This window comes from Saccopteryx bilineata, chromosome 5, assembly GCF_036850765.1.
Source record: "Saccopteryx bilineata isolate mSacBil1 chromosome 5, mSacBil1_pri_phased_curated, whole genome shotgun sequence".
Classification (NCBI taxonomy): Eukaryota; Metazoa; Chordata; class Mammalia; order Chiroptera; family Emballonuridae; genus Saccopteryx; species Saccopteryx bilineata.
This window is the reverse complement of record NC_089494.1, coordinates 96,575,826-96,600,667: the sequence shown is the minus strand read 5'-3', so window position 1 is coordinate 96,600,667 and position 24,842 is coordinate 96,575,826. Positions and strand designations below refer to the sequence as shown.

Sequence of the window (24,842 nt, the reverse complement as noted above, 5' to 3'; positions counted from 1 at the left end):
TTTTATTTTTTTGATATGACATGCACAGGACATCACAGAAAAAACCCCAGTAAATACTCTGTTAATGTAAGAAACATCCAATCCTGTAGAAAATTTGTATGAGTTTATCTGAAATAAACTGATGACAATCGCCAGAAAACAAAATCTCAATAAGTTGAGAAAACACTCTGGAGAACGGCAGTTTCGCACCTTATTTTGTGCATTAGAATCAAAGGAGAAGACATAAGGGGGTTACACAAAAACTATTGGTGATATTTTGGGCGGTGGATTAAAGCAAAGCAGGGAAAGCTATGAGACTGGATAAAAAACAAAACAGGCACAGACTTCTTTTACATTGGTGGGTGAGAATAGTTAACAGTTAATATTTACAACACAGAGATGATATACAGGAGAACAAGATAACAATGAAGTATTATTATGTGTTCCCAGGGTTTGGTGGGACATTGTGTCCTGAGTTTCTGGAAAAAAAAAGGGGAATTCCAAAGGAATGTTATTGTAGATGAAAAAAAAGGGGGCATTCCAAGGAATTGTTATTGTAAATGAAAAAAGGGGGGGGCATTCCAAAGGAATGTTATTGTAGACGAAAAAAAAGGGATATTCCAAGGGATTGTTATTGTAGATGAAAAAGACAATAGACAGGCTTAGTTAAGGTAAAGATTGACTTTGTTAAGAAAGATCCCAACTTAAGACATGACTACCTGCCATGACTTGCTTTTAGTTAGTAAGTTTTAATTTGCAACCATCCTATATGGTTAATTTAGGTCTCTGAGTTTATAAGGCCTACCATGCAAGCCAACCCTGAGCTTGTCTGGTTTAATAGGTGGCCCTTTATCATTCACAACCCCCCAAAAGTGATATATTTCAAGAACTTACATATTATTTTAATAGAGAAAAAGGGGAGAAATTTAAGCCACTTAGGGGATAGTAAATAATTTTTAAGAAAGACAACTAGGCCTTTCAAAAAATATGAGAGATCTGGTATTTTGTGACAGTTTCTCTGCATGTGGTGTTGACATATGTTCTCCTCTTCTGTGACAGTCAATCTTCCCTGGTTGGTAAAACTCTCAGGGAAGGAGTTTATGATAACTGAGTTCTTTTTGGAAGATCCATCTTCAAACAGGTTAGGGGGAGTTTAAAGACAGCCTCTCCATGCATTTGTTGTTTTACAAGTGCCTACAGCTCAAAATAATCCTATGCCAAAGAAGAAAATTTTAGTGTTACATAATCTGCCACCCTTCAGTATGAATAAGAGAGTATAGGTATGATATTTTCTTAATATCAGTGTTAGTGATCATCAGTTGGTCACAGAAAAAAAAATCATAAAGAAACACTGTAGATTCTTATTTACTTACTTATCTAAGGGAGAACTTTCTAAAGTAGGATCACTTTTCATTTTTTAGGATCATTAAAGCATAGTCCTATTTCAGACAGATTATATATTTCTCTTAAGATCCTAATTAGATTTTAAATCCTAAAAATCTAATTTAATGAGCAAATACTTCTTCACAAACATCTCAAAGAACACTCTATTCTCATGGCAAGGTATGATGTAGTGGAGAAATGGCCCCAGAACATTATCAGCAATTGGGCCTCAGTTCGGCAACCTTGATACTTGAGTTCTGGCTAAGAATTTGTTCATAGCCAAGACTCAAATACAAGCAAAAGTTTATTTAGAAAGTCACAGAAGTAGAAGTGAGCTGAGGAACAAGTGAGCCAGAAGGGCTGTGTGGGTTCAGAAAACAAGTTACAGAGGCAAAAGAAGGGCCTTTCGAACTTACATTTTTTTTGGTGTGTTGCAAAATTTTAGTAATTAGTTTAAGTGTGCCATAAAATAAAAATGTTGAAAATCATTGTGTTAGAGGAAGAAAGGTCACCTTGAGGGTGAAGTCCTAGCCCAGTTTTGCCTGGTGCTAGCTATCCACGGCTTTCTGCCCTGGTGACCTTTGGTATTTCCTACTCTTCTGCTCATGCCAGCCTAACAGCCTACTACACTAGTAGTGAGGTAATTCTCTCCCTTCCTCTCTTCTTTTCCAGTATTTATAAATGAAAATGACAACTATGCTACAACTATTTAAGCAATTTTGAATAAAGACAAAAATTTTTCTTAACTTGAATACAAATTTTTATAATTTCACTGTAATCTACATCAATTCTTTCTAATGACAGGCCACTTTACTTTGAGTTTATTTGGGTAACACTTTCTAACTACATTTTACTACCCCAGGCTAGTGGTCTGAACAAAATGCAGAAGGCAGACTCTGTGTGTGCTATTTGAAAGGGACAGAGGTGCCAAAAGCACTGCAGGAAGAAACATATACTTAAAGATTATTACCACTACCAGTGTCTACCAGAGTGAGAAGTAGGTGGCATAATGTTCGGTGATATAAATTCTCTGAGGCAGAACATCGAATGTTACTATCTAAATGTAATAAGATGCATCGTGCTATCAGTGAAAGCCATGGAGCTCAGTGTGATTAAAATAAAAAAGAATCCAAGTATCTACCTTTAACTACCATTTAATGATAATAACTTTTGTCTTTAGCATTTACACTTGATGTCAAGAACGAGCCAAGCTGCAAGCTATCTAATAATAATATGAATAATAATAACTAAGAATTGCCCTTCTCTACCTCCTTAGATCTTACAATTTATATTTATTCTCAAAGAAAGTTCTTTTCCTTTATCTCATTTATATGCTAATTGAATATTAGTTTTAAAATTGTGTTGTACACTACCTGCCCCTTGAAAGGAGTTTCAGCATTAAAATTACATTAGAAAAGGACTCAGAAAAGGACTACATATGTAGCAGTCTTTTTATTTTTCATGTTTTTTATTTTTCATGGCAACCCTTTAAGGTACATATTTCTACCCATTTAATTTTACAAAAGTAGAAAATTATTCTCACTAAACTTCTAATAAATATAGTCTTATAACAAGTTATGGCCTGGAACTGGTTCAGACACATAATCAAGCCAATTGTTAAATATTCAGGATATTTGTTGATACCCTGAAGTGAGCCACAAAAATCAGCAAAAGTTAAAAACAAGGTTCCTCTTCAGTTTTCCCACTCTTCTCTAGGAAAGGAAAAACATATTTTCATTTACCTGGAGAAACCTTTATAATAAAAGGTTAACAAGAGAAAAACAAACAAGTTTATTAATATCTATCCCTCATGTGTACACAAGAAATACTCAGGGAAAAATGAGTAAACTCCCCAGGTGGGTTAGAATTCAGGCTTCAATTTCATTTTGATATAGAAAGAAGAGGAGAAGAGTAAATGCTTCTTAGGAAAGATGAATAGACCCATGAATAACACTAGGGCATAATTTTTTTTTTCATTTTCTGTTGCATGAGCTTTTAGAACTGTTTCTATATATTTCTGCATCGCTGATTCCAAATCTGAAATCCGTATTTTAGTGCATGCTCTAGATTTTATTCAATTTTAATTTTTTTTGTTACAGTTAATGGCATGCATTGGTTTTTAAATTGGAGTTAAAGGGCAACAACTCTTGGATTGAAAATAACCACAAAGCAATTAATGTTTTACAAACATCACTTTTACATAATTGTAGTTGTTTTAATTGTAAAAAATTATTATTTGATAAAAACACCCTCTTATTTTGTTTTAAGATTGAATCATGGCTTCTTCAAGTAGGTGTAAATATAAGAATAGTCCTGACACCTTCTGTTATATATGTGGCTGTTACACACTTCACTGTCAAAGGCTCAATATTTCATTATTTGTGACACATGCATATATTGCCTATTTTCAAGTTCCCCTTGGCAATCAAGACAAGAATTGGGCTCCTCATATTGTGTGTCATAATTTGAGGAAATGCTTAATGACAGGACAAAAGGAAAATGCAAAGGAATGCTTTTTGGTATTCCCATGGTTTGGCATGAACCTAAGGACCACAGCAGTGACAATTATTTCTGTCTGATCCATACAAAGGGTATCTGCAAGAAAAAAAGGCATATGATCACATATCCTAATATTCCTTTAGCAATACTACCTATCCCATACTCTGAGACACTCCCGGTTCCAGTTTTCAATGGTTTTATTTCTTCTAAGAATGAAGAAATTGAACGTGGTGATCAAGTGTATTTTGATAAGATGCAGGAGGAAATGGTTGTAGAATCTGAAGGATCTTCTTCTGACGCCAAGCAGTCATTAACCCCTCAGGAGGTTATCCAACACGAATTGAATGACTTAGTAAGAATGACATAAAAATTGTCCTCAACTTTCTGAAGTATGAGGAGCATAACTGGATCATTTGTGTGGATCTTAAAATGGTAAATTTCCTGCTAGGACAACAGAGAGGTTTCATGAAGTATCCTTGCTTTCTGTGTTTGTGGGACAGCAGACTGCGGGAGAAACACTGGACACAGAAGGAGTGGCCGAAACCTGAAGCTCTGGAAGTAGGGATGCAAAATATTGTGAATGAACCTGTAGTTAATTGATAAAGGATCATTTTCCCCCCACTTCACTTCAGACTTGGCTTAATGAAGCAGTTTGTTCAGGCTTTGAATAGAGAAAGTAAATGCTTTCAACATATTATTTCTGCTTTTCCTGCCTTGTCTTTCAAGAAGGTAAAAGCAGATATATTCAATGGACCTCAAATTCGAACCCTCATATGTGACGAAGAATTTGCCAGGAAGATGAATAAGGAGGAAAAGCAGCATGGCAGTCTCTTGTGGCAGTTACAAAGAACTTCCTTGGCAACAAAAAAGCAGAAAACTATGAACTTCTGGTTTGAAGGATGCTGCTGGCTTTCCGTGACATTAGATGTAACATTAGCATTAAGATTCACTTCCTGAACAGTCACCTTGATAAGTTTCCAGAAAATATTGGAGCTGTTAGTGATGAGCAGACTACTGTTGAAGCATCAAACGAGATTGTCCTCAACAAGTACACAAACACAAGAGCTACAAACGCAAATTTCTGCCTGAATAGAATTTAAATAAGTTTTGCGCAAATTTTATGATTAAAATCAATGTTTTAATATGTTCTATTTTGAAATTGTAGACAAATTCTGATGTAATCCTATCTTTTAGTGTATTTACTACATTATATAAATTATTATATTTTCACAAAAATGATGCCCGAGAAGACATTCTATTTCATTATGTTAAACTAAATGTTGAAAATTTTACAATAAGATGAAAACCTAAAATATTGAATTGCAAAAAAACCTTTAGCTTACAGTGAAAAGCTAATGTCAGATTTGAGATCAGCACACTCGAATTAGGTAAGAACAAGGGTTTTTGTGGATGCAACATAAATTTTGTTCTCCAGTGTAATAGATGAGAGGTATAGAATTTTTGACAAAGTTTGGGTGTGGTTTTGACTCCTATTCTCTTCTGTGATAAAATTCAGTCTTTCTTGGTTTATGAAATTTATAAGAAGGGGATTTATAAAAACTGGATTTCTTTTGGAAGATCTATCTTTAAGCAGATAGGAGAATTTAGAGATAGTCTCTCTCTGCGTTTGATATTTTCAAATTGCCTACAGCTCAAGATGATATACCACAGAGATCTTTCAGGGGAGCATACTCTTCTAGTCAGCATTTCTGAGAACAGGTTTATCAGCTCACCATGGCCAGCTTATTAAATTTCATTCATAGTCTGCACTATTTTAAAAAACACATGTTTATTCCTTATTCCAAATTTACATACTTTTTTGAATTCCTAAAATTTAAGAACAATCTAATTAGGAGCTTCTTAATATACAAGTTTGTACTAGCATTTTCTTCACATCCTGATGCTTTGTTTTAATTTCTTCTACATCTTTGAAATATATTTATTTGCCTTTCTCATTTGATGGGAAAATTTTGAGAATTAAAGCTCTTTCATGTATTTTTTGTTATTTCATTATGCCTACTGAAAAACTTACTAAAATAATGAAATTATATTGAAATATATTAGATGAAATTGCTAGAAATAGGTCAAGATATGCTATGGACTCTGATTATAGCAAAGTTTCTTTATCTCCCTAAAATGTCATCATGACTATAATGATATTTTATAAACTTCTATTTTATTTATAGATTATAGCTATATTTTATAATTGAATTTATAACTACTTTAATCTTTAGCCTCAAAAATATGTGTGTTTTAGTATAGAAACTACATATTCTACAGGTATACAGTAAAGTAATCTAATAGTGTTAAGATTCTCAAAATAAAAGTACCTTAAATTTTCCATAAAAAATACCTTAAATTCAAAAAATAATACTAAAATAGTATATGGGCAATATCCCCTACCTCCCAGAAAAAGCAATTCAAAGAAATTTAAAATGGTAAGTTAAAAAATATAGTTCTCAAGTATTACTTTGGGCTTTAGAAAGCATGCTTTTATATAATTATTTTTAAAATTATAAAACATTTAGAATTGTCCAATTGCTGATACTTGAAAAATTACACGAACATACACATACAACCTAAGAACATTTGTGTCCCTTTTTAATTTCAGGGGAGCCTATGGTCATGACATAGGGAAACGCCCTTGGATTACAGGAGATGAAACTATCACAAGCCTTATGAATGACATTGTTGGTAAGTACAAAATAACTGTTTTCCAAAATAATTGTAAAGACCTTACTTTTTAGTAATGAACACAGATTATAAAGTCAAAATTTTATTGAAAAAAATTCTGATTTCTATTTTAATCCATAACAGTAAAGAACAAACATACTTTTAATTGAGACTTGATTGCATTAGAAAACATAACTAGGTAGTGGCTGCAAATGGGATTCCGTGTGTTTGCCTTTTAAGACGGTGCCTGCATCCCTTCAGACTTCTGTTTCTTTCTGGCAGACAGAAATCTCACTGCTTTTCACAGCTGAGCACTATGTGGATACCTTTTCTCAGCTCTGGTGCTCTGGACTGGGGACCCCAGCTAGGGGTTTAGGTCCCACCTTCTCAGGGTAACCCCTTCCTCCCACGGCTAAAGAATCCCTCCAGAACCTTTGTTGCTGCTCATGGGAACAAGTCAACCCTTTTCGCATCTCCACCCTTCTTACCAGTCTTGATGTGGCTTCTTCTATGAATCCTTGGTTATGAACTCTTCTTAAGTTAATCTTGAGTTAGTTATTTAGAATGGTTGTTCTTAAATTTAGTTATAACTTCAGTTTGGTCCTGGGAAGAGGTGAGGGTAAAAACCACCTACTTTGCTGCCATCTTAGACCTTCTACCATCTATATTGTCTTCGATTGTAAATGACAACCTTGCTGGATATTGGAGTCTTAATTGCAGGCCCCTGCTTTTCATCACTTTGAATATTTCATGCCAATCCTTTCTGGCCTGAAGTATTTCTTTTGAATAATCATCTGAAAGCCTTATGGGAACTTCCTTGTCTTTCTCTTGCTGATTTTAAAATTCTCCTTGTCTTTTACCTTTGTCATTTTATTTATGTTGTGAATTGTTGTGGGTCTCTTTGGCTTTATCTAGATTGGGACACTCTGAGCCTCCTGAACTGGTGTGACATGTTCCTTCACCAGGTTAAGGAAGTTTTCAACCATTATTTCTTTACAAAACTTCTCTACCCCTTGCTCACTTCTTCTGGTACTCCTGTGATGCAGCTATTGTTACATTTTATGTTGTCCCAGAGGTTCCTTATATTTTTCTCATTTAAAAATTTTTTTCTTTTCTTTTTGATGTTCTGCTTGAGTGCTTACTCTAGTCTTGCCCTTTAAGTTGCTTATTTGACCCTCTGCTTCATCTAACCTGCCGCTAATTTCTTCTAGTGTATTCTTCATTTCAGATGTCGTGTTTTTCATTTCTGTTTTTATGTTATGGCTTCTGTGTCCTTTTTAATACTTTGTTTAAGTTCTTGCTGAAACCATCTATTCTTCTTCTAAGGTATTTGACATCCTTATCACCACTGTTTTAAACTGTAACTGATATCATGGTTGTTTCATATTATTTACTTATTTTACTGGAGATTTCTCTTGCTCTTTTATTCAGGGCATATTTTTTATCTTTCCATTTTATCTCTGTGTATTAAGGAGATCGTCTATGACTCCCAAAGTTGTTATGCTGGCTCTATGATGTAGATTTCTTGTTCAGCTCAGTGGTAGAATCCTCCAGGTCACCTGAGCTGCATGCTCCAGAAATGTTCCTTGTGGTATGTGCACTCTCCCGTTGTAGCTGTGTCTTGAATGCTGTTGGTTCTTTCATTGTTGGAGTTAACCCCTCAGGCTGGCTGACTATAAGGATAAACTTTGATCACTATTATGATTTGCTGTACAGGGGCTGCCCTCTGAGGTAGAGTTATTCCCAGCAGGATCTGTGCCTGCTGGAATTCTTCTTAGGTGTGCTACTTACGTGGCTAGTTGAGTCAACCTCTAATCTGACACCCACCACTATTGTGTTTTTTCTGGATCCATTTGTTCAGGGTTCAGGAACAAGCCGATGTCACGTGTTATGTATAACTGGCCATGGGCTATACTAGTCTAAAGTTACCACACTAGTCACTACTTTTGGCTGCATTTACTGGGCCGGGTATGTGTGGGAAAGGCTTACCTGTGCAAAAGGTTGGCTTTCTCAAGCTTATAGCTAGGAGCCAATCTATAAAAAGGTCCAAGGCTCCCTGAGGTCTGCTTCTACCTGTCACCTACTCTGTCTTCCCCAGTGGTTGCCTGCTTTTTCTCCAGAGCCTTTTGGAAAAAGATTGTAGCATGGGCCCAGGCTGGCTGTGACACACAGACTCTTCCACAGCTTTAGTAGGCTGACACAATGGAGATCAGGAGAACAATGTTAGTGTGTCCTTTATTTGGGGGTCATGCAGTCAGGCACTCAGTTAGAGGAAAGTGGCCCCTACTCCACAGCCAAGCCACATAGTCTCTGCCAGAGTCTGTAACTCTCGCTCCCCTAGGAAGAACGTGCTACAGGATGAGGATGAGTGCAGTGAGCCATCCCCACTGCGGGAGCAAGCTCAGCAGGGTGGAGCTACTGGCGCTCAGGAGGACAAATCAAAAGGTTTCCTGCTGGGTGTAGTGCTCGCCAAGCCCTCCGGAGGAAGCCAAGCACTTTGTTTTGGTCCTATGCTACCGCCTGCAAAGGAGATACACTCCAAATGTGCCAGCCCCAAGTAGCACATCCCCCTACACCTCCGAACTGATCTCATCCAGGCAGGGCTACCAGGACTTGGGAGGGCCAATTCAAACTATATCACATTGCGGTTGTTGCCAACAAAACTGTAGGAGGGAGGCAGACACATCTGCTTCTTAATATAGGGCAAGCTGAGCTATCAGGGGAGATCAAAGTGGTCCATTTGTGATGTACGCGCACAACCCAGCCATCTCCTGACAAAAGTCTCTCAGTTCTGCTTAGCACACTAATACCCTGGTGTGACTAAACTCAGCAGAGCGAGACCACAGAGTGCAATGCAGGCTTAGTGAAAAACAGGTTCAGAAGGAACACCTATTGTACACTTGAGGTGGAGAAGAATGGTCCCCTTTCCAAAGCTACCCTGTTCGATCACTGTCTGATTCTCCACCAAGATCTTCTGTAGAAAGAGAACATTTGAAAGGTCTCTCCTGGGTGGAAGACCTGAATACGGCAGAGCAGTGGCCCCGGTAGCTGGAGGATCAGGCAGTGCACTCCCCAGCCTGCTGCTGCAGCAATGAGAGCACTTCATCTCGGGAGGGTGGCATCTGGGTCTCTGGCAGACTACTCTCCATCCCAGACAGACTGAATCCCCTCTGATTTTCACCACCAGATTCTATGCAGATTCCTTTTTATTCATCTCTGTTGCTCTGGTTTAGGGATTCCTGCCGAGAGTTGAGATCCCTCACTCTTGAGGAGGGAGTTTTGCAGTGGAGATAATGGGGAGGGAGTTCTGTAGTAGAGATAGCTCTCTGGCTTCACAGCCACTGCACTTGGGGGGAGGCAGTCCTTTCCACATCTCTACCCTTTTTACCAGTCTCTATGTGGCGTCTTCTGTAATCCTGGTTATACTATTTCAATTCATCTAGGTTTCGTATGTTTTTCAGTTTGATTGCTCTATAATTTAGCTGCAAATCCAGTTTGGCACAAGGAGCAGGTAAGTGTAGCTTCCACCGATGCTGCAGTCATCTTGGAGTTCTTTCTTGTGTATTTTAAAACTAATATTATTCCCCAGTGAAAAACATATGCATTGCATTAATTTATAATTAAACATATTTTATAAAAATCAATTTAAATGAAATTACTAAGATTGTAAAGATGGTAAAATAAACACTAACTTTCACATGCTAAATGCCTAAAACACCAATCATTTTTTGGCTGATTTAATTTTAGTCTATGGTGATCTATTTCAGTTATACTAAATGTTTTTAAAAATAATATAGTTTATACTGTTTTTCAGTTTATAATATGTTTCCTAAAGGGAGTTATTTGTATTCTTAGTGGTATTCAAGATAGGTTTAGGTGGCAAATGCATTAACATTTTAAAAAATAGTGGTAAATTTAATTGGGTTGAATATTTAATTTTTCCTGAAATCTTACATGAAATTTAAATAATAATACTATTTATGCAATTAAAATGGAGTTATTTGAAAATATATGGAGGATTTATGCAAACCCCAACTTTCAACAGGCTTTTCCATACCTCGCTCCCTTATAGACAAATATAAAAATGTCTTTGTCTCACCAGAGTTAAATCTTGGTCAGTAATCAGAAGATGAAATCAACTTGAGTTGGGGAAAAATGGAAATAGTAGGGGAAGCAGGGTGGCTAAAACAACATGAATTAGTTTCCTCACAGTCCTGGATGAAGGCAGGAAGTCTAAGAACAAAAGTCCAAGAACAAAGGGAAAGTTTGCTTTTGCCTCTCTTCCTTGCTTGTCAAGACTGCCTTCTGTGTACTCACCTGGCTCTTCCCCTGCACACCTCCAGAGAGCAGATCATTGTCACTTCCTCTTCTTGTAAGGACACCAATCCTATCACCCTTATGACTTCATTTAACCTTTATTATTTACTCATAGTCCCTATTTCCAAAGTTAGTCATATTGGGTGTTAAGGTTTTAACAGAAGAACTTGAGGAGAATACGAGTCAGTCCATAACATATTTCATTGTGAATATGAGAGTTAAATAAGTATTCACTTCTGTTATAACCTGGCCCCTGATAAATGTACACAAGACTAGTAAAGTTTTCTCTGTGACATTTGAACAACCTAAGATTTTGACATGAGTTTTCCCAATATAATAACCCAAAGGAGTCATCTTATATCAAACCTTACCACATACACAAAGAGCATATTCATGTTTAAAACAGCCCAAATTACCAGACTTTTAAGGAAAACCTGGTTTTTGTTGTATTAAACATATGAATATGCTACCTATTCAGAATATTTTAAAAATAAAGTACCCTATAGCAGAGTTACAAGCAAAAGCAAGCTCTATTTTCAACCAGTAGTACTTAACTCTACACGACTCTCCGTTTTATGTGGTTTTATTATAGGATCAGAATTTTGACTTCCAGTTTAGGATGACCATTAAGTACAAACTAAAAGTTCAGGACTGTCCCATGAAGCTGCAGGGGACTCTGCACAGACCTGGATGCCTGGGGCTGGGGCTAAAAGCCAAAATTTTTGTCAGGCAAAGCAGGGAAAGGCAAACACTGAGCATCTCCTTCCACACCAGTCAGGTTTTTGGGAACACAGCACTGGATCAGGCTGTGGAGTGTATATTCTAATGGAAGAAATTGTCACCCAAACAATCCTGGATTGTGCTTGAAGATGTGTTAAATAATTGGTAATAATGCTTTTATTTGTGGTCAGTTTTTAGAAGCCGCTTATATTCATTCAAATGTCTAACATGTATGTAAATTTAAAAAAAAAACTTTAAGAAGCTCCTGGATTAATTTGACTTGAGAATATATGTTTTCCTCAGCAGTGAATCTTTTCTTCCCCTAAATTTACTTTCATAATATAAATTATATTTTAATCCTGTTATTTTGTGCTCAATATTTATCATTCCCTAAAAAGGAGTTAGAAAGTTCATAACCAGTCCAGGGAAGTAGTAAGGTGATAGTATTTAGTAAGATTTATTTATAAAACCAATAATCCTTGAAAAAAAATTCTTTTAATGACTTAAAAGTTTATAGCTTTGTTGCCGCTTATCAAATATAAATGTGTTTTGTTTGCCAGTAAATAAATATGTCAGAACAACCCCTAAAATTTTAAACTAGCCACTTCTTATTACTGTTTCTAAGGAAAATGAAAAAGAAATTAAATATCCAGATTTGCTTAGATGGGTAAAAAGACTGAACTTTTTATTCATTTATTATTTTATTTTATTTTTAGCAAGAGAGAGAGAGAGAAACAGACAGACAGATAGATGGGAAGGCAGAGAAATGAGAAGCATCAACTCATAGTAGCAGCACTTCAGTTATTTGTTGTTTGCTCTCATATATGCTTGGCTCCAGCCATGCCAGTGATCCCTTGCTCAAGCCAGCAACCTTGGGTTCAATTCAAGCCAGCAACTTTAGGCTTTAAGCCAAAAACCATAAGATCATGTTGATGACCCCACACTCAAGCCTGCGACCCTGCACTCAAGCCAGATGAGCCTGCGCTCAAGCTGGCAACCTCAGGGTTTTGAACCTGGTCAATGCTCTATCCGCTGTGCTACCACCAATCAGGTTGAACTTACTTATCTTTTTTAAGTACACTTATAAATTCTAGCTCTAAGATATTTTGCTTATCTTTGAAATACCAGACATAGTAATAATACATATGCGACAAAATTTTTAATTTTTTGTTTCTGTCAAATTTTGAAAGTAATCTTTATTTTAATTATTACTTTATTGTTTGCTTTGTTTTGTTGTTGTTATTGACCAGAGGAATAAAAATTAACAGTGTCTGCAAAAGTGTATTATGTGTAGTATTTGAAAAGCTTGGTATTTTCTTTTAAATTTTAGGAACTATTCTTTACGTTTAAAATTTTATATATTAGTCAGAGAATAGTTTTTTAAGTCAGGTTGAAAAATGAATGAGTTCACTTTGTTTGCTTTAGTAGAAACACTTTCTTAAAGGTGTTTGTGTATGTATCTTTTTTGCTACAAATCCCATATAGGTTCCTTTTTTATTGCCTCAGATACTAGAAAGTTCTGAGAACATTTGGTTAAGTTTAAAGTAATAAAAGCATTTAATAGCTTCTAATTTGTTTTTGTTTTTTGTTTTTGTCTACATATATTGCACTCTATATCTACTTTTCATCATTGTTCTTCTCACGTTGTAATGCTAGACACCTGGAATACTTTTTGGAAGAAGAGGTGATAAACATCACAAAATATTTATAATAACAATGTGGTAATTACACTAAAGAGCAGTGGAAGTCAAGTTTACTTTTTCTATTTGCTAGGCTAAGTGTGTCATCAACATACAGACAAGTTGTATATATTGGACTATGATTGACTCTTTCAGGTTCTTAAAACCACAGCCTTTATTTCATCATAAAATATCTCAAAAAATAGTACCAGAAAGATAATATAAATTATGTTTACAAATTGATAGAATGGATAGAAAGGAGAAAAAGACAATAAACAATATTTATTAGTAGATGTAGAAAGAAATATAAATTTTAGATGAGAAGAAAAACTATTAATAAAACATTTTATGTGGAAACAACAGTTCTGCAAAACATGGAATACTTTCTCTTATAAGCAATATTTTATCAAGATGCTAGAATTATAATTGCTGAAGAATATTATTAGTATTATTATTAAATGTACTTCTCCTTGGGTACATAAAAATTACAAAGTGGTAGATACATGCCTTTCAGCTTATAAAACTGTTGTAATATGAACATAAATATGCTTTGTAAAATTTGTGGTTGACCCTCAGAGAAGCAATAATCCCTGGAAGCTCTGTCCCAAAAGTTGGAATGCTCAGCCATTCAGTAACCACCACTAGAGGCTAAAGGAATTTGCTACTCAAAAAATAAAGTGGAGAGCTCTCAAATTTACCCAAATATAGACCTTACAACCAGATCAACAACCATATTTGCATCTGTTTAATAAAATATGCGGAAACATATAAGGCAGTGTAAGACCTCATCATAAGCCCTGTTATCAAAAGCAGCTGGGAGCCTATTATCCTCACTTTGCAAAATTAAATTACAGTTAGGAAAATGCAGGGGGCGGAGGTAGTGATAAACATGGGCCTCCTACATTTGATTTACTGCAACTAATGTAATTGTGAACAAAAGTTTTAGTTAAATATTATTTTTTCTGTGAAAGGGTTTTTGTCTTCTGCTTCCTTATCTGTGAGATTTTAAGCAAGTTAGTTCGTCTCTTTTGACATCAGTTTCCGCATTGGTGAAACACAAAAAATCAAAGTAGATAACTTTATCAGGCTACTGTAAAGATTGTGTAGGATAATACATGTTGTACATTTACAGGTGTTGACACATAAAAAGGCTTAATACATTTTAGCTTTCCAGCAATAGAAAGAAGAAGGCAGAGCTTGCGGTTAATAAGGTCTCACCTCCTGGTAAAGCAAAAATTATGTTCAGTAATAAACAAACAAGAATTTTATTAACCAATGCCAACCCAATGAATTCAATAAGAAATTTAAAAAAATAAACAAGCAGGAAATTCTTTTCAAATGAGAGCCCTGGCTCACACCCATCTCAGGCGAAGTGATTCAAATCTTGACATTTTCCACAGTGAGTTGTACATCATCTTCAAAGTACCTGATAAGTTCTGGAGAAGCTTTTTAAAAGAATTTCCCCTGGTACTTGTAGTTCTTAATGTTCCAACATTAATTTTTAATAAACTCTTAGAAAAAAGAAGGAAAACAAAGAAAAGCAGCTTGAAAGAACTTCAGTTTTTTTGAAAGGTTTACTTTCTTATGGAATGCTGATGATATTTAAATACATTAGAACTATAGTGCTTTCAGAAATCTGATTTGAACTAAAAAAGATATGTCAGTATGTCATATTTCTTTTTTAAAAATACTCTAAAAATCATTTGTGGCACTTTGATGTTAACACCACTTAATTCTTCAATTTCTTTTGTTATATTTGAAATAAACTTTTCTTTTAGTGTTCTGAAACTTTAATATTAACATCTTCAGATATATAATGTGTGTGCATGCACCTGTTTCAGATTGACCTGTCCTTAATAAACTCCAGTAGCAGACGAGGAGAGCATTTTGTATAGCACTTGGTTGAATTTAATTTAAAATCTTTCAGGGCAGAATAATTTTCATGTGTGTGGCTGGACGAATTATTTGAGTAGGTGAGGGATTCTTTACAAAAACTGGAGTTGGCATTAGCATGTCATTGAATGTGAAGGGAAGGAAGCGCAATCCAGTGCGCGTCTAGGGTAATTTAGCCCAGTGCATCTGGTTCAGCACATTTCCATGCAAGACAATTTTTTGATGATTTCAAATGAACACTACATTGTTTGTAGGACTAAAATTTTCCAGGAATCTACAATCATTTTAATCAGCATGTAATCATTAAGCGATAATAAAATGTCTGTGCCTCTATAGAAATTCTCCCCTACCCTGTCCTGACTCCTCCGTTGATTTTCACTTTGTGATGATGTGTGTGTGGGGGTGGGTGGGGGGGTGGGTATGGCTATTCTTCTCCTCATTCCAGTGCATTCTTTCAAATGCTTTACTTTCTATTAATTCTGCTGTCTTTTTATATTACTTTTCCTTCATTTCTTCTTCTATTCTCCTTGCCAAAATGTTTTTTATTGAAATAAATGGTTTTTTAAAAAAGGATGCATGTAAATAACTAACAGAAAGTTAAAGATAATATCAGATTACATATTTTAGGTAATGTTTTGTTTTGGAAATAGCAGTAAAAATTTATACTGTCATTCAAAGAAACAAATGTAATAAAGTTGGCAACATTTTACCTATATTTTAAGAAGATACTCATTTGATAGAAGACATATGCCACTGCATACAACATAAGCATATCTTATTCATATCTACCTAGTATATTTAAGAGAAATTTTATTTAGTGCTTAGAATGTAGAATCAGAATGTTTTTCTTGCCCCTGGACTTCAGATGTGATGCACCGTACAATGACCAGGTATACACCCACCAACCTTGTATATCAAGTATCAAATGGGTAAACCCAACTGCCAAATGCAACAAGTAGTTTCTGTTTGTTTGTTGTTTTTTAACTCTATGAAGACACACAGACCCTTCCTTAAATGGCTATGCTGAAATTTAAATGCATACGTTATACCAGAATTTCCAGTGGCCTCCCCTCAGGTAACCTAATCCCAGAATCTATTATTTAGAGTAATTATGCCACTTACTGTCTGTGCTATTACAATTGGACGCCAGCAGAAGTATCTCTTTGGATATAAAATGAAGGACTTGTATTATACATTTTTTTTTCTAATATTTAGTACAACCTTACAAACATTAAAGCTCACAAACTATATTTCTCACTGATGAAAAGAGACCTTATTCCCATTACATGGGTTTAATGGCCTTTAAGAGACATCATAAAAACTAAAAATAAGGAATGTATTATCGTGCTGTTATTGTGCTCTGAGTTCAGTGTCCACTGTGTGCTTCGTCTTTGGATTTACTTCTAGCGTCAAAACCCTCAGTAATAAGAATTAGATCAGATTGTGTTTGTGTAATAGATATCTTAATTTTTCATGTTTCTTGCATCAGACAATACCTATCTATATTAATTACTTATATCAGCATGATGTATAAGCCCTAGAGCTATTTAGATATTTATGTTTTACTTTCTAGCTCTTTTGTCTTATAAACTATCACATATATCGCTAGAATAACAGTGAATTATGTTTGGCAAAGTAGCCTGCTTTTATGAAAGATGCATTTTAATTTGACATTAGAAACAACCAGCTTAAAAAAAGTGATGGGCTTTCATTTCTGTTAAGGTTTCTTTTGGAGACACACTTCCCATAAAATTGTGCTCTGTGGGAATTTGACAAACTAGCTAATAAAAGGAAAAAATTCTTTTTAGTTTATAGGATAAAAGCAAATGCTTTGTTATTTTGTTGTTAATTTTACTATTATCAAAAATAAGATATAATTTTAGCTAGCTATATGTATGTAAGTCCAGTTATTGTTTGATAAAACGAGTCAAGTGGGAAAACTTCCATTTCTTTGTTATGACACATCAAACATGCACTTATCTATAAGAAATAAAGGGTGAAGGAGTGAAGCCTTCCTATTCTGTTTTTCCAAGTACCTTTAGCACTAACAGAAAAAACTTAAATTATGACCTGTTTACTTTGCAGGAGCCAATGAAAAAGAAATCGTCCTAATGAATGCTTTGACGGTTAATTTACATCTTCTACTGGTAAGCTTCCTTTCCCACCAATGTTTAGTATACATTCATTTACAGAATCTGACATTTTTCTATCTTTAATTCATGAGCATATGGTGGTTTACTTACTTAAAAATAAGTCGTGAGGTTATTTTCATTTTTAGCAGGAAATGTTGGACCATGATAGAATGGCTTCTTCATACTCATGGGAGAGTTAACTCTTGCAAAGAGCTTTAGAATAATGAACAGCTCTTAGAACATAAGGTATAAGAGTCACAGTGGGTGAAAAGCAAAACTGCTTGCAAGTACACAAAACAATGATATACAAAAGCTAGGAAACACTGAGCGTTATAGAAAGATAGTTTTTCAATAGCTAGACTTGAGCAGGGGCTGATGATGAATCGCTGTGCTTTTGAAGATTAATTTTTAGAAATGGGTTAAAAAGAATGTGAAAATAAAACTAAATTAAAGTAAAGGCACCTAATACCTGAAATGTATTTCTATATTTAAGGTGCTTCTTGCATACTAAATATTTAATAAGTCTCAAATATATCTTGATTTGAAATATGGTATCTATAGTAAATGCTTGATGTTTTGAAAATTTTTTGTTTTTAAGCAAGTTTTGGTAAACATGTCTACATGACCAAGATCAGTGGAGACGTTAATATTTTATTTTAGTAAATTGGAGAAATTATTATTAAGTATGCCTTGAAGGAACAGGCTTATGGAGCATGTTGAGTATCATGGTAGAAGACATAGTTTTACATTCAGATATCCCTAGGTTTGACTCCCAGCTAAGTTACTTAATGCCTGTTTGAATTTAGACAAGATTTCTGGCATTTTTAATTCTTAATTTTCTCCCTTGTAAAAATGAGGATAATAATACCTACCTTGTACATATGCACATGTATGAAATGTGATAATGCATGAAATTTGCTTTAGTATCCATGCCAATTATCAATACCTAATTAACAGTAGCAATTATTTTCATTGCTGTTGTTGTCAGTTTCATTTTCCAGAACCTGTGGGGAGAAATAAAAAGGCCCAAATAACAAATGAGCCACTTCTCCATGGTGCCTCTAAATACGTGAATGTTTTGTCTTAGGGCTAAAGTACTTTTTAGTTGGAACTAAAATAAGATCTCATAAATAATAAAGCAGTGGAAATATTATGTACTAGAATCCAAATCTGCAGTGATTGATAAATCATTATAAATAAGACAGGAGATTTCAGTCTCACCATAGAGAAATTACCATTAAATGCAATGGGAAGATGATTTTTTAAATTATAATTTAAGTTTGAGGATTTGTATTTTTTGAATCACATTTTCTTCTAACTTTGCATCACCATCAATAAACGTAATGAGTCAGTATCTTCTTTCTCTTTCTAATTCATTGGAAAAAAGCTAATTGGAAAAGCTGCCCTTGAAAGACACTGAGATGTGTAATTAATTAATGCCTTTAAAATGTTGGAGATTATAAAGTGAAAGGGTAGTACAAAATAAACAAATGTATAATTGTTTATTAATGCTTTTCTTTATAAATCCATTTCTTTGCAGTTATCATTTTTTAAGCCTACACCAAAACGGTACAAAATTCTTCTAGAAGCCAAAGCCTTCCCTTCAGATCATGTAAGAATTCTTCAAATTATATATAATTCTTCAAATATATATATATATTCTGTCTACTCTTCCCAGAGGAGTATATTATTTGCCTGACTTAAATGTTTATTCACTATACTTTCCCAAGTAATCTTAGAATTTATTGTCAAATGCTTTTGATTTAGACATTTTAAAAAATAAACTGTAGTTTTATTTATTTTGTTCAAGTAAAATGTGCTAAGGGAGGAAAGAATTGAATACCAACATTGATTTATTGGTCTTTTTTAATGACATTGAGCAAACTGCTGGTCTAAATCAAGTGCAGTTATAAATGCTTTGTTAAGTCTTGTTGCTCTTTTATAAAACTAAATCGATAGGTACCCTAGTGTTTAAACCCTCTAGCTATATAGAATAGTAATATAGACTTTTACTTGTCTATTTTTTACAGCATGCTAGCATACACATTGAAAATATTATTAACAATTAAAAATATTTCTTGTGGCTAGTTCCTGAGATTAGAAGAGAGAGCAGAGGAGAGCAGAGAAAGGCCACGTGGAGGAGGCCAGGAGAAGCAGCCAAGATGGTGGAGTGCTGAGTGAGATGCCAGTTTGTGTAGAGTTTGTATCTGGGATAAGGAAGGAGATGGGGAACAGAGGTGAATAAGTCTGGTGAGCTAGAAACCTTTGATTCTAGGAAACTTGGATAAGTCAGTAGCTTTGTGAGCACTGAATGTGACTGGGTTTTGGAGCCCAGTGTGAATTTTTACTTGCCCGCCGGGTGCAAGCTAAATTAAAGACTATGGCTCACCAGTTTTTGGCTCCGCTCTTTCTTTGCTGACTGTCCGAATCCAATGCGAACCTGCATGGGCCAGGCGGCTGCTGTGATGGTGGCCCTGGCCGTGGCTTCTGGCTTTACATTTGGCGTAGTCTGTGGCAGGATTCGATACAGTTCGGTATGGAGCAACCACCACCTTTGAGCGGTGGAGTAGAGGACTGGCTGCTGTTATGGTTCCCCATGGCTGTCCTTTTGGGGACCGTAGGCTGGCTGACTTTTATAGCCGTGTGTGAGGAAACTGAGAGCTCTGTGGAAGAGGCTGCCCGGGACCTGCAAACCGAGCAGCGGAAGGAGATGGAGCAAACGCAGGAGAAACCAATGCTGACCCTGGAGCTGGAGGAAATGCTGGAGGAGGAGGCCAACCAGGTGTTCGAGATTTGCCTGGAAATGGAGCAAACACTGGAGGAGGATTCAGAGGTTGGTGAGTTGCAGCTTGCCCTGGATGTTGCGGAGAGCCAGCAGCGGCAGGAGGCCGGGGCTGAGGCTAAGGCTGAGGCTGAGGCTGAAGCTGAGGCCGGGTCCGGAGCTGCAAGGTCTGCGGAGCAGAAGGCGGCAGCGGCCCGGGGCTTGAGCCTGGCAGCGGGAGCTGGTGTTTTTAGTTCCTCTTTAAAGGATAAGGAGAATCGGGCTGGAGTTGTGATTTGCAGTCTCCAGAAGATGGAAGCCCAGCTGGAAGGATCACCTACTATGGCCCTGGTAGGTCTGCGATCTTGGGGACATAGGTTGAACGTTATCATGCTCTCCAGAGCCAAGATGGAAATGCTGACTGCCATTGCCACGTGCTCCTCTTTGGGACAGTGTAAGACCTGCCAGGACGGCAGGGATGAGGGGGGTGGCTAACGCCCCATGTGCGTGGACTGGTTTCCTGGACTACGACCGGAGTGGGCATTGGCTCCTTTGTTGCATGGACTTACGGATTACGGATTTTGGACAATGTAAAATACCCTGATGGGGGTGGGGGGTGGCTTTGCTGGAAGCACTCCCCTGCCCCGGGAAGCTTTTCCCATGGCTAGAAAGAAGGCCGAGGACATTTTGCGCTTTTGGCAAAGTGCTCAGATATTGGTGAAATGTACCTTTGTAATTGTTGAAACTGTATGATTTGTGCTGTTGTAACTTGTGTAGTGTGCTAGTTTCCTTGCACGGGGATGCTGGTGATGTAAATTGGTGGATAGTAAAGTGAGCATAGGGGTGGATTGTTGGGCAGATAAAATGTATTATGCTCACTTTGTTAAAGAGGCCGTTGCCCAGGTGATATTAATGTGTGTTGAGAATTGTAGCCTGGGGCTTGGTTTTGGGATTAAGCCTTTCCCACCCTTTTTGATGTGGGGTGGTACAATCCAATCATGCCTCAGAGAAGTGACTTTGTATTAGGGACTTCCCTACTTTGTATATTGGATTAGAGGTTGTGAAGCTACAATATAAAATGAGGGCGGAACGAGAGTTGGCTCTTGGTTCCTGAGATTAGAAGAGAGAGCAGAGGAGAGCAGAGAAAGGCCACGTGGAGGAGGCCAGGAGAAGCAGCCAAGATGGTGGAGTGCTGAGTGAGATGCCAGTTTGTGTAGAGTTTGTATCTGGGATAAGGAAGGAGATGGGGAACAGAGGTGAATAAGTCTGGTGAGCTAGAAACCTTTGATTCTAGGAAACTTGGATAAGTCAGTAGCTTTGTGAGCACTGAATGTGACTGGGTTTTGGAGCCCAGTGTGAATTTTTACTTGCCCGCCGGGTGCAAGCTAAATTAAAGACTATGGCTCACCAAAAAAAAAAAAAAAAAAAAAAAATTTCTTGTGGCCCACTAAAAAAATCTTGCTACTTATCAGCAATTTAGTTGATAAGAAACTTGATTGTTCTAGCCACAAAGAAAAAGGTATATTGCACATTTCAGTTTTAGTGTTAGAGAAACTTGAGTTTTGTCCTTATATTATCACTGTTAACTCTTCTAGCCCATATGATATAATTTAAAATATTTTAATTATGTCCATATTAATAACCATTACCACACTAAAAGGGATCTTAATTAATATCTTGAAAAACTTCAGAGTTACTATAATTGCAACCCATTCAGATCTTGTATGCTCAGTGAAGGGTTTTTTGATGTTCTTTCCTTTCACTAGCTTAGGTTTTCTGGAGTGAATCATTTGTATATTTACTGTTCAAGCCTAATGAGTTCACACTATCACTTTGGTTATTCATAAATTCTGGTTTTGACTTGCATAGGTGATTTGATATCTTATCCTAAAATCTCTTGTAACTCCCTGAAGGCTAAATGACTCATGTTTCCAATTGTCTCTATTATTTAGTGTTTCAAGGAATGTTCAGATTCTTGAATGTAAGTTATATTAAGCAGTTCTTCTTTAATGTATTGTGTTTAGTCACTGTTAACTAATAGTGTTAATTTAATATAGTTGGTTTAATATAATGATATACTTTTATCATTATTTCATTATTTATCTTAAGAGAGATGTCAAAGTATTTCTTTTCATTGAATTTGATTTAGGAAATTATCCTTCTTTTCTAGTATGCTATTGAATCACAGCTTCAGCTTCATGGACTCAACATTGAGAAATCTATGCGGATTATAAAACCAAGAGAGGTATTATGAGAAATAAAAATTAATATTTATTATGTATTTAGTATTGATTTCTTTCTTTATTTTCTTTAGAAGCTTATTATCTTCATTACTTTAATGGAGCTTTCAATATAGTATAAATGACCTATCTTTCTGTAACAGGTTATCTTGCTTAAAATGGAACATTAACTCAGAAGTTTATTTATTTTCATATTCAAGGCCTAGTCAGAGAACAAGTAAATTGTCTTACTGTTAACAGCACCGGAGTATTCCATATTCACCAGTAGGCTAGGAGGAGAAGGCAAATTGCATATATCATTTTCAATTTAACTGCCATTGCCTTGGGTACCATTAAAATCATATTAAAAAACTAGTGACATTTGTTGGAACCGAATTATGCCTACCTTTTATGTCTCTTCATAATCTAAGAATCATATGTTTTCTTTTGACCTTGGACTAAAGTGTAGAAAACGATATGGTGCAGTAGAAGTAGTTGGTCTTTATAGATGGCTAATATACCCATGGGAAATTTTAAACCCACCCACTTACTGGGTAAAAGACTTTGGGAAAGTTACATTATCTCTCTGAGATTCCGTATTTAAATAGATAACAAATAAAATACCAAATCAGACTTGGCCATATGTTCAAGATCTAAAATACTGTGTACTTTACATTAATTGAGATCTAAAGCTAAGTTGTAGAAACTTTGACATAAAAACCCTACAGCTTGTGAAATTTCACACCAAAAGATCCACACAGAATAAATTTTAGGTTTCATAAATGATGCTGTCAGGTTGTTATGCCAATCTTTGAGCAATAATTTCTTTCAACCCAGAATACTTTGAGGAATTAAAATCTAGTTCTTTCCATTCTATTTTCCAACATGCAATAAATCAATGAAGTAAAAAGTTCTCACACCTGTGAGAGGATTTTTTTCCCCATAGGTCACATATAAATATCAAATTGCTAGCAAAAAGGAAAACAACCACTAATATAGCACAAGTCTTAATGTTAAAAGTGACAAGTGTTAGGAAGCCTCATGAGGTAATCATAATCATGGGAGCACCCTGACATTCCTAAACTGGAGAAAGTCAGCATGAGAGAGAATCACATCCCAGCAATTTTCAACATTTTTCACCTCATGGCATTCATAAACTAAACTAATTACTAAAATTCTGCAGCATAGTAAAAAAAAAAATTATACATTTTTTTTAATTTAGCTAATCTGACTAAAAATATAGGTATAATTTTGATTCATTCACACTGAACAACTATTGTGTTAGCTGCTGTCATACTTTTATTTGACAATCTAAGGGAAAAAAGGTCAGGGACCCTGACTAAGTAATAGGTATGCATGTTTTAAGATTTTCTTGTGTCACACCAATTGAAAACTGTTGCCATATTCTATCTTTATCAAATACATTTATTTGCTTATCACTGATTTTTAAAAGAAATAAAAACTATTTGTATATAGAGTACTTTCTCTACTCTTTTTTGAAATTATAGATTTTTTTTTAAGAAAAAGAGTTTTTGGATTGCTATGTTATTTATTTTACTTACAATTTTTCTGAGAATTATTAAAATTTTTTTATACATAAGGTACATATATCATTTAATAACTCAGAGATTTTAATATCAATACTTGTATTATAGAGTCTCATTTTATAAATATGTTCTAATCTTCTAGCAGAAACTAGAGTACGTATATTTGTGATATATATATAATATATGTCTAACGTGGGATACAATAATTAACAAGAAGTGAGAATCAAAATCCCAATGACATTTTTTAAAGAAATAGAGCAAAAAATCATCAGATTTATATGGAACTATAAAAAACCCCGAATAGCCAAAGCAATCCTAAAGAAAAAGAATGAAGCTGGGGGCATAACAATACCTGACTTCAAACTCTATTATAGGGCCACGACAATCAAAACAGCATGGTATTGGCAGAAAAATAGACACTCAGACCAATGGAACAGAATAGAAAGTCCAGAAATAAAACCACATATATATAGTCAAATAATTTTTGATAAAGGGGCCAACAACACACAATGGAGAAAAGAAAGCCTCTTCAATAAATGGTGCTGGGAAAACTGGAAAGCCACATGCAAAAGAATGAAACTGGACTACAGTCTCTCCCCCTGTACAAAAATTAACTCAAAATGGATCAAAGATCTAAACATAAGACCTGAAACAATTAAGTACATAGAAGAAGACATAGGTACTCAACTCATGGACCTGGGTTTTAAAGAGCATTTTATGAATTTGACTCCAATGGCAAGAGAAGTGAAGGCAAAAATTAATGAATGGGACTACATCAGACTAAGAAGTTTTTGCTCAGCAAGGGAAACTGATAACAAAATAAACAGAAAGCCAACTAAATGGGAAATGATATTTTCAAACAACAGCTCAGATAAGGGCCTAATATCCAAAATATACAAAGAACTCATAAAACTCAACAACAAACAAACAAACAATCCAATAAAAAAATGGGAAGAGGATATGAATAGACACTTCTCCCAGGAAGAAATACAAATGGCCAACAGATATATGAAAAGATGCTCATCTTCTTTAGCTATTAG

At 35.5% G+C, this 24,842-nt stretch overlaps 1 protein-coding gene across 2 annotated transcripts in view; it reads left to right on the top strand.

The window, feature by feature from the left end:
• KYNU (kynureninase) overlaps window positions 1-24,842 on the top strand; it is a 130,084-nt gene that overhangs the window by 30,430 nt on the left and 74,812 nt on the right. For both annotated transcript variants that reach the window (XM_066279745.1, XM_066279744.1), the window contains 4 exons: window positions 6,473-6,555; window positions 17,229-17,290; window positions 18,816-18,887; window positions 22,207-22,281. In XM_066279745.1, the coding sequence (XP_066135842.1) occupies window positions 6,473-6,555; window positions 17,229-17,290; window positions 18,816-18,887; window positions 22,207-22,281 (292 nt within the window). The remainder of the gene's footprint in view (window positions 1-6,472; window positions 6,556-17,228; window positions 17,291-18,815; window positions 18,888-22,206; window positions 22,282-24,842) is intronic.